This window comes from Mus caroli, chromosome X (genome assembly GCF_900094665.2).
Source record: "Mus caroli chromosome X, CAROLI_EIJ_v1.1, whole genome shotgun sequence".
NCBI lineage: Eukaryota > Metazoa > Chordata > Mammalia > Rodentia > Muridae > Mus > Mus caroli.
In genome coordinates this window covers 13,370,628-13,387,798 of record NC_034589.1, presented here as the reverse complement: position 1 = coordinate 13,387,798, position 17,171 = coordinate 13,370,628, and the positions used below count along the sequence as shown (strand labels likewise).

The 17,171-nt window shown below is 39.7% G+C and overlaps 1 protein-coding gene across 1 annotated transcript in view; it reads left to right on the top strand.

Moving 5' to 3' along the window:
- Slc9a7 (solute carrier family 9 member A7) overlaps positions 1–17,171 on the top strand; it is a 185,840-nt gene that overhangs the window by 134,044 nt on the left and 34,625 nt on the right. The window contains exons 7-12 of the mRNA XM_029473507.1: positions 4–43; positions 1,397–1,502; positions 1,704–1,792; positions 1,895–2,008; positions 4,199–4,307; positions 5,002–5,158. Of these exons, the coding sequence (XP_029329367.1) occupies positions 4–43; positions 1,397–1,502; positions 1,704–1,792; positions 1,895–2,008; positions 4,199–4,307; positions 5,002–5,158 (615 nt within the window). The remainder of the gene's footprint in view (positions 1–3; positions 44–1,396; positions 1,503–1,703; positions 1,793–1,894; positions 2,009–4,198; positions 4,308–5,001; positions 5,159–17,171) is intronic.

The following is a 17,171-nucleotide window of genomic DNA, read 5'->3' as shown; positions in this document are numbered from 1 at the left end:
CTCTTTTACCATGGGAGCTGTAACTGGTGTTGTTACTGCTCTAATATCCTTTTTAAAAAAATGTTTTGGCCCCTGCCTTGCTACACATGTATATTAGGTTTGAAAAGAGCAAGTTCTCAGTTCCTGCTTTCAGATCAGAATCTTAGATTGATCGTTCTTTTGATGGTGTACTGAATGGCAGTAGGAGAAGGAAGATCTCTGGTGTTCTTAAAAGTAGACCCCCAGCACCTCATTGTTGTCTCAGAAGTTACAGATTTCTTCTCTTTTGTCCCGTACATGGATCAGGTCTTGATGATCCATGGGGATCAGAGCCTGAAGAGTCTGTCTTCCCAGGCCTGCCTAAGGCCTTCCCAGCTCTATGAGAACTAACCTGTCAAGTCAAACCTGTAGCAACATATTTACTCATAGCATCATAATAATTCATGTACTATACAACCCACCCATTTAGGGTACATAATTCTATTTCTTTGAATTCCTTATTTTACTAAGTTTAAAAACATAATATATAGTAAAAATTGCTTCAGTACACAATTTAAAGTTATTAAGTACAGGAGCCAGCAAGATGGCACAATAGTTATGGGCTTTTGCCACCAAGCCTAATGACTTGAGCTTGATCCCTGGAGCCTATGTGGTGAAAGAAAACTATTTCCTACAAGATATCCTCTGACGTTTACATGCTTGCTTAGCAAGAACATGTGTATCACACACACATACACACGTGAACTGTTTCACACTAAATTCCCTGTATTGTCTAGGCATTCCTGCTACCTCAGACAGGCCCTCTGTGCCAATTCAACAGGAATTCTGCACTCTGGCTCTGGTCCTGGTAACCTGTATTCTACTGGAAGGTTTCTTTAATTTGTATGGTGGAGGAATGATCAAATATAGGACCTCTAATGTGATAGGCAAGTGCTTACAATTCAGCTACAGTACCAGTAACCAGAAAGCTTAATTTATAATTTATGTTACTTCAGAATTGAGCTGGGTGTGGTTGTGTCACCTTTAATCCTAGCACTTGGAAGGTAGAGGCCAGTGGATCTCTGTGAGTTTAAGGCCAACCTGATATGCACAGTGAGTTCCAGGCCAGCCAAGACTACACAGAAAAACCCTGTCTCAAAAAGAAAGGAAGGAAATAAATAAATAAGCAAGCAAACAAATTAATAAATATCTGGTCAGGGATGTGTGGCCCAATGGTGGATGGAGTACTAGCCTAGCATGTTTTGGGCTCTTAACTTCCATCCCAACATTGTAACATTTAAAATAAGAGATAAGACTCTCCAAGGATGTATAGGGAATGGCTGGCCCTCAGAGAGGGGGCTCTCAGGCTAAAAGAATAGGGATCTCAAGTGTCCCTGCTGCCCCTGCCCAGAACTGCTGTCCTTAACCTGGTGCTGACGTGACCAAGTTTACTAAGCTGCACTGCTTCCCCCTGCTGGAGACAGCGCTTTTTTTCCTGATGTCCTGGAGTACCTTTCTCCTGGCGGAAGCCTGTGGCTTTACAGGTAGGTTTACTGCTGGGCTGCAGCAGGGCCTGTAAGAGAGGGAGGGAGAGAGGAAAAGAGGGAGGAACAGATGAAAGGAGGTAGGGGGAGGAGGGAAGGAGGATTGGAGTTAGGCAAGGCTCACATGCCATGGATTTTCATGTCAGTAGATTTTTTTTGGTCTGGTCTTTCCCATTGACGTTTAGAAACTCTTTTTGACAGGTGTTGTAGCTGTCCTTTTCTGTGGGATTACACAAGCTCATTACACATATAACAACCTGTCAGTAGAATCTCGAAGTCGAAGCAAGCAGGTAAGAGTGGTCCTTGAGCCCGCTGGGCTGCCAAGTAGCTGGACAGGAGGAATGCAGCCAGGAATGCAGTGTTCACAGCCTCCCTTTTCCTTCTTCATGCAGCTTTTTGAGGTGTTACACTTCCTGGCAGAGAACTTCATCTTCTCCTACATGGGCCTGGCACTGTTCACCTTCCAGAAACACGTTTTCAGCCCCATTTTCATCATCGGTGCTTTTGTATCCTTTTCCTATTTCACATTGCAGACAGAAGTGACCTCTGCTGGGAAAGGCATGCAACTACTAAGAGGATTCTGACTGATTAGAATGGGTAGCTGGGTCCGTTCTAGTTCAGTGTATTTGGAGTGGGGTAAGGAGTGGGGTGGGGGTGGGGGTGGGGGAGCTTCCTAAAGCTGGATATATTTGATTTCTAGGGCTGTCTTTTTTTTTCCTGGCATTCTCTGTTCTAAGCTAGTGTTTGTTGGGCAGTCATTTGTTTTGTAGAGTTCTGTCCTGATTAGATCTAAAAGTCAATAACCATGCCAGTCCCCAGAATTATTGTAGATATGCTATTGTCGCTATTGTCATGTTAGCTGTAACAGAGTCAGTTCCCTGATTCTAGTGATTAGAAGGTTTCACTCTTCTTGCTCTCAGCTGCAGATTCTAGCTTAGGTAGCCCCAACCCATGCTGCCTTTGTGTGTGTGTAGACAGTGTCCATGCTTTCAGCTAAGCTGTCCTGCTCCTTAGATTATGCTGGGAGAGACTTCTTTGTTTTTTCTACAACAGGAAGGAAGAGAGGTTTGGAAGAAGGAAGAGACAAGGAAAAAAGAACAGATTAAAAAAACTGATAGAATTGGAGGGGAGGAGGAAGGAATGAGAAAGAGGATGAGAAGAAGAGATAAAATTTCTTTGACTTCAACCCTTGGGGATATAGTGTTTCAGAAGTGGGGCATTTTGGGTGCTTGGGTTAGATAGGAGGGAGGGATGTGAGTGCCCAGGAGTGGCTCAGCAGCTGAGGGCTTTGCTCACATGGTCTTAGATACCATTGTACTATTGTCACTGAAGTCACTTTTCTGGGGCAGGATTTTTAATATCTGTTCCTATTGATTTTTTTTACATTTATTTATTTAGCCTTTTCAAGGCCTCATGGGAATCCTTAACTCTTCTAGAAGGAATGTTTTTATCTTCTGAGAATTTGGTTTCATGTGCAAGAGTGTATGGCTGCCCCTCCTTAGCTGCTAGATAGTGACAGTGCCAGAATCCTAGTTAGTATCTTACCGAGTGGCTTCACATTGTCACTAAAAAACAGCTTAATTTCCGTGGGATTGGTTTTCCTTCACTAAGACTTGGCATGTTGCTCTGATTTGTATTTCCTGCACGGCATCCTGGAAGAGATAGTGGGAGGAGGGCCTTGTTTACAGATCAGGGCCTCTTGGCTGGGTGAGCCACATCCTCTGGGAATCCAAAAAGGCTTCTGACCACTTGAGGCTTTTTCTTTCACCTCTGAGATAGAATGTGCTTTTCAAGCACTGCCCATTTCCTTTTGTTAACAACAAAATCAAACAAGGAAAGGAGAAAGAAAAAACAAAACAAAACAAAAAGGCAGAAAAACACTTTGCACTTTACCCTGGAGGAAGTAGAAGATAGTTTGTCCCTGGCTTCTGTCTGAGACAGCTGTGGCTCCTGCAGCTGGTACATTGCTGGACGGAAGCTCTGTTTGCTGGCTCCTGTCTGAGTTTCCTTCTCTGACCAGGGGATTGTGCAGCTTTCTCTGTTGGGTGCTGTTTAAACTTGGCAAGGAAAAGATGACCAGTTTCCCTGAATTCTTTGCTTTTCACAGTAGAACTCTTTTTTCTTATTCATCCTTTTCTACATTTTACACTCCCAAGGGGCAGTAAAGCTACATAGGCAGAGAACTCTCTCTGCGTTAATTTGTATGAGAGAATGTCTCTTTGTGGTAAGAACACGCAGTTTCTTCACTTCTAATTTTCCTGTGCTCCCTGGCCTTGAACTCCATGATGTTTGCTTGCAAATGAAGCTTGCTGGCTCTTTCCCAGCAAACTTTCTACAGTTCGAATCTAGGCTTACTTTTCTTTCTTGCTATTCTCTTCCAAATAGAGCCCAACATAGTATGTGCTTCATTTAGTCCATACTTTTGATTATTTCTGGGCTCATTTTTTTGAGAAATTGAGGAATCTGCCAATACCAGTTCAGTTTAGTTCAAAAGTTACAATGTGTTTATAAGCTTGAAATTAATGAACCAAGAAGTAGAAAAGTTGACCAGATGACTCCCATTTTGTTGCTGAGGGATTGTTGCAGGGAGAATCAAGGAATTCTGGCTTCTCTGAGTAGCTGCTCAAATTTTATGGTCAGAGTGTTTTGAAGTGTCATTCTGGCAATGTGTTGGCTCCTTATCACCTGGTGGTCAGGTTGCCATCTTCCTGGGAAGAGCTGCACATATCTACCCACTCTCCTTCTTCCTCAACTTGGGCAGAAGGCATAAGATTGGCTGGAATTTTCAACACATGATGATGTTTTCAGNTANATATATATATATATATATATATATATATATATATATATATAAAATAAACAAATTTTATTTATCCAACAGTGATATGATTAAAATATAATCAACTGGGCTTGGTAGCACATATGTATAATCACAGACTAGGAAGGGGGAGGTAAAAGGATCAAGAGTTCAAACATGCTTAGGTAAATATTAAATTTAAGGTCAGCCTGTGCTATATAAGACCCTGTCTCAAAAACCCTGCTACAGGTCAACCTGGCTTTTCACTATTCAGTGAGGTACTCTCTCCTTTGCTAAGAAAAATAACACCCTGTTTTCCACAAGTGTGCATTGGATATATTCATACTCAGCCAGCATTTCTGTTGACTGGGCGGTATTTGGATAGAAGACGTAGAGAGCTCGTTATTATGCATGTTTCTCTTTCTTTCCTCTCACTAGCAAGAGAACCATTTAAATAGTAATAGTAGCCAGTGTTCTAGAATGTGCTGTACAAAATGGTGCTTTTTTTTTTTCTCATACTGGAAATTCTGTGAAAACCAGCTGCAAAGAAGATTGTGCACTTTTAAGGTGATTCTCTCTGGGTTACACATCCTGGCTCCCAAAGCATGTGGCTAGAATTTTTACCCCCACATGTGACAACTAATTTTGAGGAGTTGTTGCCATGTCCCCACATCACCAGAAGACCTTTCTGTTTGGTTCCCACAGGCCTGAGAGGAGCGATGGCATTTGCACTGGCTATCCGTGACACGGCATCATATGCCCGCCAGATGATGTTCACAACCACGCTGCTCATTGTCTTCTTCACTGTGTGGGTCATTGGTGGAGGCACAACACCCATGTTGTCATGGCTCAATATAAGGTCAGTTTATAACCAAATCAATCTTGTGTCTGAATGTGTCAGTTGTCACTATCCTTGAGAATGTTCAGTGTGCCATGCAGGCTGTACTGGTGAAAGGTTTTTATTCTTTTGGCTTAAGCAATGTGTGTGTGTTTGAGAGTGTATTTTTTTTTAATTAAAATTTGAAGTATGGAGATTTTACAGGATACAAAATTTCATTAAATTCTAAAAAAAGAAAACAATCAAAATAGTCAGCACACAGAGGAAATTAGGATGAGCTGGCTCTGACCAGGACAGTGACTTTTGTAGAAGAGTTCAAAGTCTTAAAGCTACAGGAAAAAGGAACAGACATGTAGCCCTGGTGATATTTCCTGTCTCTTTGTGGTGGAAGCTGGGCCCAGAAGTAGAAGCTCCTTAGCCAGAAATTAAAAGACTCAAGTAGAGTTCCCCCATCCTTAGGAATTTGTACACCATGCCGCTCCTTGCTTCTGGGAGAGAGAGAGAGAGAGAGAGAGAGAGAGAGAGAGAGAGAGAGAGAGAGAGAATGAATGAGTGTGTGACTGTTAGTTTTTTATGTAATCCTCATCTGTCATAGCCTTGTGATATCTTTTGTATGTGTTTTTGTCAGGACAGAAGGATGTTGACCAGTTTCTTTCTTTCTTTTCTTGACCCTCCTGCTTCTACTTCCCAACCACTAGGATTATAGGCAACTGTCCCCATACCCAGACTCAGGACATTTTTTTATGAAGGGTGTTTGATTTCTATACTGTGATCTATATCACCATATAGTCAAAAAGTCACTGACTAAAACAGGAGTCCAGAGACCCACAGCCCAACAATGACTGATCTCTGATCTCTCATGTGTTTGAGCTCCAATTTTCCTCAACATGAAATGAAGCCTTATGCCAGAGTACAACCAGGGTTCTCCACATCCAAGTGTTAACTCTGCCTCTGCATTCTGTGTTGCTGAATGCACTCTGGCAACCTGCTGTAGTTTTGTTTGCACAGAGTGACTATGACGCTTCAACCAGGCACTTGGGAAATGAAAATGTCTGAAGAGTCACTCTCTAAAAAGCCACAAGGTGGCGATATATCTTTCTGTGTTGATGTTCAGTTTGTTTTCTTTCCTCTGCCAAAGACAGTTGAAGCTCCTATACACTTCCAAGGAGAAAAACAGGATTTGAGAGAATAGCTGTTTCCTTCCGAGGTGGAAAGGATTGGTGATGATAGGCAGGGATTCCTGGGTTTGGCTATTGCCAGTTATACCATTTTTGTGCTAGTGTGTCTCAGCTTGCAAATCAAGGCAAGGGCTTCTTGGTGACAATCAGTATCCTCACTAATGCTTTCATTGCAGGTGCCATTTGCATTTCCATGTTAATATATTGGTTCTCACAACATCCCCATAGTGGAGATAATATGGTCTATGCCCTAGGTTGTAGAGTCTTGAGAGGATGAGGCAGGATTGGAATCCAGGAAGTCTTACCATGGCTTGTACACAGTATTGTCCATCAATAAGAGGGGTGAGGTGCTAAAAATTGCTTTCCTCTTAACAGTTGGAGTGTTTAGAAATTCAGCTTCCTAGCTTTGATACTATGGGTTGGATTAAGAAACACAGTCCACCATCCACTGGAAAAAAGACAGCATTTTCAACAAATGATGTTGGCACAACTGGTTGTTATCATGTAGAAGAATGCGAATTGATCCATTCCTATCTCCTTGTACTAAGGTCAAATCTAAGTGGATCAAGGAACTCCACCTAAAACCAGAGACACTGAAACTTATAGAGGAGAAAGTGGGGAAAAGCCTCGAAGATATGGGCACAGGGGAAACATTCCTGAACAACTATAGTACCATGTTGTTTTGAGAATTATGACAAGAGAAAAGATTTATTTATATGCTCAGCCCATAAGCAATTTTTGGAGATATTTTAAATCTTGGATTGATTAGATTTCCAGACAGAGCTGGTAGATATGGAGGGCCAACTGTACACAAAGCACAGAGATCATTACCCTCTGGGCATAATGAGTGCTCAGAACAAGACTTCTCAAGCAAGAAGTGTTGGTTATCAGACAGCTAATAAACAAGATTTCATAATTTTCTTAGTCTCTCTGATATTTGTATTTATCATGGAGTTTTGAAATGTTAGTACTATGAAACTTATTAGGAGTTTTTGAAAACTTTGAAGTGTATTACAGTTTATTTCTCATACCATTCATAAGACTTGCTTTTATGTATTCAGGAAATACTCATATTTGCACTTGATTTTATATGAGTAATTTAAAGTAGCTCCTTAAATTGTATAAAAGTTCCAGACTCCTCAGGAATTGTCTTGTCAGTCCCCTGACTTTTCATGGCCTGATTAAATTAAAAGTCATTTGCTTTATTTTTCAACCCCAAAACATTTGTTACAAACAGAACCGAATAATTTTCCACTGAGAGGAGAAAGTTGACTTTTGGAACTTCCTCATTACCCTTTCAAAAAGTGGGCCATTTAAACAGTCCTACCTAAAGCTGAATTCTGACATGCACATGATGGCTCAACTAGGCTAGGAGCTGCTAAGAAGTGAGCAATGCTGTTTGAGCAGAAAAATCCACAGTTCCTATAATACCCCTGTTTTGCTTTTTAAAATACTATTTACTTTTTGATCCCTTCTCCATATAATTTTGTCATATCAACCACCGATAACACAGAGAAATAATAATCAGTCTTTGAGGCATGGGTGATCAAAACTTGTTATTATTTCTATTTTAGAAAAGATCATGGTAATGTCATGTGAGTTTCTTTTTAAATTATCAAATTTGAGGAATTGTCTCTCAGGTATCTTTCATATGTTAGCCAGAATATTTCAGAGCATAAAAGCTATGCAACATAATTTTTTATTCTGAAATAATTATAGAACTGAGAGTTCAGAGTATGCATTATGCATGTTTCCTGTGGTCCCATCTTACATAGTTGTACTGTATCACAACCAGGAGCTGAAGTAGGTTTATGTGTGTAGTTTGACACTATTTTATAGAATCTAGGTTTTTGTAAGCACCACTGTGTTCAAGGTATAGAATTGTTCCAACATAAAGATATCCTTAGCTCCATTCTTTTTTTTATTTTTAATATTTTTTATTACGTATTTTCCTCAATTACATTTCCAATGCTATCCCAAAAGTCCCCCATACCCTCCCCCCCCACTTCCCTACCCACCCATTCCCATTATTTTGGCCCTGGCGTTCCCCTGTACTGGGGCATATAAAGTTTGCGTCCAATGGGCCTCTCTTTCCAGTGATGGCCGACTAGGCCATCTTTTGATACATATGCAGCTAGAGTCAAGAGCTCCGGGGTACTGGTTAGTTCATAATGTTGTTCCACCTATAGGGTTGTAGATCCCTTTAGCTCCTTGGGTACTTTCTCTAGCTCCTCCATTGGGAGCCCTGTGATCCATCCAATGGCTGACTGTGAGCATCCACTTCTGTGTTTGCTTAGCTCCATTCTTTATGTCACACTCACTTCTTATCATTCCCTGTCTCCAGCAACCTCTAATTTGTTCTCTGTCTCCAAATTTTCTCAGTTTGATAATTATAGAGCTCACGTCTTATAGCATATGATCTTTGAGATTGACTTTTTCTCCCATTTAACATAATAGCTTTGAGATCCATGTAGGTCATTATATATGTCAAAGTTTGTTCCTTTTTATCTCTGGATAATACTCATGACAAGAATGTATCAGGATCTGTTTAACTGTTCATACCTTGAAGGACATGTGGTTAGTTTCTAGTTTAAAATTATTATAAATAAATCAACTGTGACTATTTCTGGGTAAGTTTTTATATTAATGTAGACATTCATATATCTCAGATACAGGTTCTGGAACATGATTGACAGATGAGATACTAACAGTTTTCCAGAGTGGCTGTATGTTGTGGTAAATCTCCAACCCAAATATGCCCCGGCAGTGAAAACACAACTCAGTTAATATGAATACATGCTGTGCACCTAGATTGGGCTGGTCTACCGCTACACTACCATCTTCCCCATCTATGAGACCCCTTAGAACTTGAGGTTTCTCCAGGCCATGTACTTCTGCTCTGCTTTTCTTCCTCTTCCTCCTCTTCCTCTTCTTCCTCCTCCTCTTCTTTTTTCAGAATTGTAGATATTCTAGTTTTATTTCATATAAATTTTAGAAAAAGTGTTTCTGTAGCTAGACATGCTTATAATTCCAACAATTAGAAGGCTGAGGCAGAAATTCAAGGCTAGCCTAAAATGTATACAGAGAACTTGCCTGAAAAATTGAATAAAAGAAAAGTAAATAAAGTCTTGCTATGCTTTTCATAGGAATTGTATTTTTCATATTATCAAATGGGACCATTAGCATCTTCATCATGTTGTGCCTTCCAATCTCTGAATGCTTCCCAATTTCTTTTAACCTTCTTTGGTTTCTTTATATTTGTATTTTGTCATTTTAGCATAAAATGCCAAGCAAGTTTTACTAGATTTATATCCTGCCACCTTGCTGATTCCTTTTTTAGTTCTTGAAAGTGTTTGATGTGTGTATAGTATTTAGGATTTTCTACACAGATACAATTTTCTGGATTATTTGCATAACTATGCAAAGTGAAATAGTTTTAATTTGTTCTTTTCAACCAATGTGTCTTTGGCTTTCTTTTCATGCATAATTGCTTTGGTTGACTTTCAGTATTGTGTGTAATAAAAGTACTGTTAGTGGGTGTTATCATCTAGATCCTAACATTAAAGGGACGTTCTATCATTGGGTGTCATTGTAGATTGCAATGTTTTTGTAGCTATTCATCATCAGATTGAGTAACTTTCTATCTCATATTTAGTTAGTTTATTTTTTTAAGTTGCATTTTATTTGTCTGGGAACAGAGCACATATACCATTGTATACATGTGGAGGCCAGATAACAGTTTTTTTTAGGGGGGGGAGTCAGTTCTTTTCTTTTACCATGTGTATCTTGGGGATGGAACTCAAGTCATCAGAGTTGGCAAGAAATGCCTTTATCCATTAAGCTATCTTTCTGGTCCTCATGTTTATTTTTAACAAATTTATTTTTAACATCAGTTGATATGATCATATACTTTTTCATGTTTATCTCTTTACTCTGGTAGAGTGCAGTGATCAACTCTCAAATTCTGAACTGGTCTAGCTTTTCTGAAATAAACCCTACTTGGCTATGGTATATTATTTGAATACTGCTTAACTCTATGAGAAAATGCTTGCTTAATTTTTTTGTGTTCCCAGGGGTATGGTTTATGGCTCTCCTTTTGCACTGTATTTGTCTGGTTTAAGTATCAGGGTAATGTGACCCTACAACCTAATTTGGGATATGTTCTCTACTCTTCTTTATGTATTTAGTATTAGTTCTTTTCATTTACTTTTTGGTAGAATTCTCCAGTGAAACTACCTAGATCATGATGGGAGGGGAGGCCCTTGGTCCCATGGAGGTTTGATGCCCCAGTGTAGGGAGATGCTGGAGCGATGGGGTGGGAGAGGGNGGGCGGGTAGGAGAGGGTGGGTGGGTGGGTGAACACCCTCATACAGGCAAAGCGGAGGAGGAGGGCAGACGTGGGATGGGGAGGGTTAGTGGAGTGGTAACCAGGAAATGGGATATCATGTAAACAATGGAATGATTAATAAATAAAAAAAATTTAAAAAGACTTTTTTTTTCAGAAATCTTTAAACTATGTCATTTAATGAGGCTGTTTTAGATTATATATTTTATATTAAGTGAACTGTAATACTTCATGAAATTGTTCAGTTTGGTCAATAACATTGTCAAGTTAATGTTATTCATAGTGTACGGGCTAGTTTTATGTCAATTTGACACAGACTAAAGTCACCTGAGAAGAGGGAACATGTATTAAGCAAATGTTTCCATAAGATTAGGCTGTAGGCAAACCTATTGGGCATTTTCTTAACTAGTGAGTGATGGGGGAGGGCCCAGTCCATTATGGATGGGCTAATGGTCCTGGATTCTATAAGAAAGCAAGCTGAGCCAGGCACTGGTGGCGAACACCTTTAATCCCAGCACTTGGGAGGCAGGGACAGGTGGATTTCTGAGTTTGAGGCCAGCCTGGTCTACAGAGTGAGTTCCAGGACAGCCAGGGCTACACAGAAAAACCCTGCCTCGAAAACCAAAGAAAGAAAGCAAGCTGAACAAGTCATGGGAAGCAATCCAGTAAGCAGCACCCCTCCATGGCCTCTGCATCAGTTCCTGCCTTCAGGTTTCTGCCCTGCTTGAGTTCCTGTCCTAGCTTTCTTTGGTGATGAATGGCAGTATGAAGTGTAAGCCAAATAAATCCTTTCTTCCCCAACTTGCTTTTTTGTTTAAAAAATTATATTTTAGATTATATTAAAGGTAGCTTTATTGAGAAGCTGCCTTTGGGTGAGCTCACTGACTTCAAGGATTGAGGCTGGGTGAGTCACCATGGGGAGAGAGAAGAGGGTGGGGAGAAGGAGAAAGGGTTTGTGTGCATAAAGATGAGAAGAGCCCCGAGTTGCTCTTTTGTCATGGTGTTTCATCACAGCAATAGTAACCCTAACTATTGTGCTAGGAACACATATTGTTCCTTGATTGTCCTATAGATGTTTCTGGGGTTTTATAGTGATATCTACTTCATTATTATCATTATCATCATCATCATCATTATTATTATTACATTTTATTCTTAATAATTCCTAATAATTTGGAACAAATTTCATTCCTAATGATTCCTAATAATTTTTGTCAGACATGCTAGGGGTTTGTGAGGAGGGTTTTTTGTTATTTATTTTTTGACATAGGGTCTCATTATTTAGCCTTGACTGTTTTGGAAGTCACTATGTAGAGCATGCTGACATAGAACTCACAGAGATCCACCTGCCTTTGTCTCTCCTGGGTTCAAAGGCATATGCCACTATGCCTGGCTGGTGGATTTTTTTTAATAAGCATTTTATTTGTTTTTTAATTATCTGTTTATTCCACTTATTTTATCATTTCTCTGATTTTCATTTTACTGATTTCTGTTCCTGTATTTTATTTCTATCCTTCTTGTTTTTTTTTCCTCAGCTCAACCACAAACTCAAGTGAAGCAACATGTATTATTGTTGAAAACTATATATGTTACCCACTCATAATATTTTTCAGATGTGTATTAGTAGTGATTATTTAAGTATAGACACTGACATTTACATAAATTGTACCAAAAGAAGTTATTTCCAAAATAAGGTAATGAGAATGGTTGGTTTTTCTTGGCTTGTGGCTTATGATGTTACTTAGCGACCTCAAGTATTTCTGTAACCAAGTTCTTATTTTAAATTGACTCAGAAACCCCCTGATATTCATTATGGTATTTTGACCCTATGAACTCAGTAGGGTCATTTTCAAGTAGAGCCTACTTTCTTACTTGTTCCTTATTTCTTCAACTGCTGATGAGTGTAGGCAGTTGCTCAGAAGTAGTACTAAGGCAGATCTTAGAGTTCTTCTATAAATAACTAGATATTAGCTGTGATTTCTTTCATTTTTTGGGGAAGTGGGGGAGACAGTGTATCTCTATGAAGCCTCAGCTTTCCTGGAACTTACTGTGTAGACCAAGCTGGCCTCAAACTCACAGCGATCCACCTGTTTCTGCCTCCAGAATGCTGGGATTAAATGTGCTCCCATGTCTGGTAAGCTGTGTTTCTTGACTGTGCCTAACTTCAAGTCTGTTTATGAAGAAAAACTATGAGTATAATTACAATTCCAAAGCCAGGTCAATGTGTCCCTAATAAGGCCAATTTATATTTTAAAATAGTATTTTGATATTTTAAAATGTAATGGGAAATGCTCAAATATTTTAGTTAATATACAAACTGCTATTCTTTTTAGTCTCTGGAGTAAGTGCTGTTATTTACAAAGGACATAAATTTGACAACTTAGAGGGGTTATGGAATTTTTTCAACAGATGAACATTCAATGTATCACAAACACATTGTGACAAACACATTGTGGTGGTATAATGGCCATTCTCTTGGAGCACAGTGGGTAGGGAGGCAGTGAAGCCCACAGGGAAGTACATTCAAGGGCAAGTACAAACACTCTAGTGTTAATTGTATTACGCTGAGAAATTATGGCAACATTCTCTTAAAGATAGCATAAGGAATATAGATAAGAAATCTTGGGTTCTTTATGTAACAGTGTTTGTGACTTGATATTTTCTTTCATCTTTTTTTTTTAAATTAAAGATAGATTCTTTTTTATTGGATATTTTCTTTATTTATATTTCAAATGTTATCCCCTTTCTCATTTTCCCCTCTAGAAACCTCCTATCCCATCCCCTGCTCCTGCCTCTAAGAAGGTGCTCCTCTACTCATCCACCTACTCCCATCTTCCCGCCCTGGCATTCCCCTACACTGGGGCATCCAACAACCTCAGGGCCAAGGGGTTCTCATCCCACTTATGTCCAACATGGCCATCCTCTGTTACATATGCAGCCACATGTACTCTTTGGTTGGTGGTACAGTCCCTGGGAGCTCCTGGGGGTGGGGGGCGTCTGGCCTGTTGACACTGTTGCTCCCTACATGGGGCTGCAAATCCCCTCAGCTCCTTCAGTCCCTTCTTCAACTCCTCCATTGGGCACCCTGAACTCAGTGGAGTGGTTGGCTTGTGAGTATTCACCTCTGTATTTGTCAGGCTCTGGCAGAGCCTCTCAGGAGACAGCCACATCAGGCTCCAATCAGCAAGATTTTCCCAGCATCCACAATAGCGTCCAGGTTTGGTGACTATATGGGATGGATCCGCAGGTGGGGCAGTCTCTGGATGGCCTTTCCTTCAGTCTCTGCTTCATACTTTGTCTCCATATTTCCTCCTGTGAGTATTTTGTTCCCCCATCTAAGAAGAACTGAAGCACATTGTGGTCTTCCCTCTTCTTGGGCTTCATATGGTCTGTGAATTGTATCTTGGGTATTTTGAACTTTTGGGCTTCACTTATCAGAGAGTGCATACCATATGTGATTTTGTGACTGGGTTACTTCACTCAGGATGATATTTTCTAGTACCATCCACTTGCCTGCAAATTACATGAAGTCATTGTTTTTAATAGCTGAGTAGTATTCCATTGTGTAAATGTACTTTGTTTTCTGTATCCATTGCTCTGTTGAAAGACATCTGGGTTCTTCCCAGCTTCTGGTTATTATGGCTGCTATGAACATAGTGGAGCATGTGTCCTTATTACATGTTGGAGCATCTTCTGGGTATATGTCAGGGGTGGTATAGCTGGGTCCTCAGGTAGTGCTATATCCAATTTTCTGAGGAACCACCAGACTGATTTCCGGAGTGGTTGTACCAGCTTGCAATCCCACCAGCAATGGAGGAGTGTTCCTCTTTCTCCACATCCTCACCAGCATCTGCTGTCACCTGGGGTTTTGATCTCAGCCATTCTGACTGGTATGAGGTGAAATCTCAGGGTCGTTTTGATTTGCATTTCCCTGATGACTAAGGATGTTGAACATTTCTTTAGATGCTTCTCAGCCATATGAGTTTCCGAAATTGAGAATTCTTTGTTTAGCATTGTTCCTCATTTTAAAATAGGGTTATTTGTTTCTCTGGAGTGTAACGTTTTGGTTCCTTTGTATATATGTATATATGTATTAGCCCTCCATGGGATGTAAGATTGGTGAAGATCTTTTCCCAATTTGTTAGTTGCCATTGTGTCCTATTGACAGTGTCCTTTGCCTTACAGAAGCTTTGCAATTTTATGAGGTTCCATTTGTCTATTCTTGATCTTAGAACATAAGCCATTGGTGTTGTGTTCAGGAAATTTTTCTCTGTGTCCATGTTTCCTAGGCTTTTCCTCTCTTTCTCTTTTACTAGATTCAGTGTATCTGGTTTTATGTGGAGGTACTTGATCCACTTGGACTTGAGCTTTCTACAGAGAGATAAGTGTGGATCAATTCGCATTCTTCTACATGCTGACCTTCAGTGGAACCAGCACCATTTATTGAAAATGCTGTCTTTTTTCCCACTGGATGGTTTTTTAGCTCCTTTGTCAAAGATCAAGTGACCATAGATGTGTGGGCTCATTTCTGGGTCTTCAATTATATTCCATTGGTCTACCTGCCTGTCTCTGTACCAATACCATACGTTTTTTTTTTGTTTTGTTTTGTTTTTTGTTTTTATCACTATTGCTCTGTAGTACAGCTTGAAGTCAGTGATGGTGATTCCTCCAGAAGTTCTTGTATTGTTGAGAATGGTTTTCGATGTCCTGGGCTTGTTTGTTTGTTTGTTTTTTATTTCAAATGAATTTGAGAATTGCTCTAACTCTGAAGAATTGAATTGGAATTTTGATGGGGATTGCTCTGAATCTGTACATTATTTTTTGCAAGATAGCCATTTTTACTCTATTAATCCTGCCAATCCACAAGCATGGGAGATCTTTCCATCCTAAGTCTTCTTCAATTTCTTTTCTTCAGAGACTTGAAGTTCTTGTTGTACAAATCTTTCACTTGTTTGGTTAGATTCACACCAAGATACTGATATTGTTTATGACTATTGTGAAGGGTGTGGTTTCCCTAATTTCTTTCTCAGCCTGTTTATCCTTTGAGTATAGGAAGGCTACTGATAAGTTTGAGTGAATTTTATATTGGGCCACTTTGCTGAAGTTTATCAGCTGTAGACGTTCTCTGGTGGAATTTTTGGGGTCACTTAAGTATAAACTATCATATCATCTGCCAATAGTGATATTTTGACTTCTTCCTTTCCAATTTGTATCCTTTGACCTCCTTTTGTTGTCTAATTGCTCTAGCTAGACCTTCAAGTACTATATTAAATAGATAGGGACAGAGAGGACAGCCTTGTCTAGTCCCTGATTTTAGTGTGATTGCGTCAAGTTTCTCTCCATTTAGTTTGTTGTTGGCTACTGGTTGGGCCTTGAATTCCTGATCTTTCCAAGACTTTTAACATGAAGGGATGTTGAATTTTGTCAAATGACTTTTCAGCATGTAGTGAAATGATCATGTGTTTTTTTTCTTTAAGTTTGTTTATGCAGTAGATTATGTTGATGGATTTCTGTATATTGAACCGTCCCTGCATCCCTGGGACAAAGCCTACTTGATTGTGGTGAATGATCATTTTGATATGTTCTTGGATTTAGTTTGGGAGAATTTTATTGAGTATTTTTCCATTGATATTCATAAGGGAAATTGGTCTGAAAGTCTCTTTCTTTGTTGGGTCTTTGTGTAGTTGTGGTATCAGTGTAACTGTGGCTTCATAGAGCAAATTGGGTGTGTTCCTTCTGTTTCTATTTTGTGGAATAGTTTGAGGAGTATTGGTATTAGGGCTTCTGTGAAGGTCTGATAGAACTCTCCACTAAATCCATCTGGTCTTGGACTTTTTTTGGTTGTGAGACTTATTTTTCCATTGCATAGTTCTTTTTTATTAGATATTTTCTTTATTTACATTTCAAGTTTTATCCCGTTTCTTCATTTCCCCTCCAGAAACCCCCCTATCCCACCCCTCCCCACTGCTCACTAACCCACCCACTCCTGCTTCCCTGTCCTGGAATTCCCCTACACTGGGGCATTGAGCCTTCACAAGACCAAGGGCCTCTTCTCTCATTGATGTCCCACAAGGCCATCCTCTGCTATATGTGTGGCTGGAGCCATGGGTCCCTCCATGTGTACTCTAGTTGGTGGTTTAGTCGCTGGGAGCTCTGGGGGTACTGGTTGGTTTAGTTAGGAGACTTTTAATGACTGCTTCTATTTCTTTAGGGGTTATGGTACTGTTTAGATGGTTTATCTGATCCTGTTTAAACTTTAGCATTTGGTATCTGTCTAGAAAATTGTCCATTCCATCCAGATTTTTCAGTTTTGTTGAGTATAGGCTTTTTTTTAGTAGGATCTGATGTTTTTTTGAATTTCATTATTTTCAGTTGTTATATACCCCTTTTCTTTTTTTAAAATTTTTAATATATTTTTATTACGTATTTTCCTCAATTACATTTCCAATGCTATCACAAAAGTCCCCCATACCCTCCCCCCCACTTCCCTACCCACCCATTCCCATTTTTT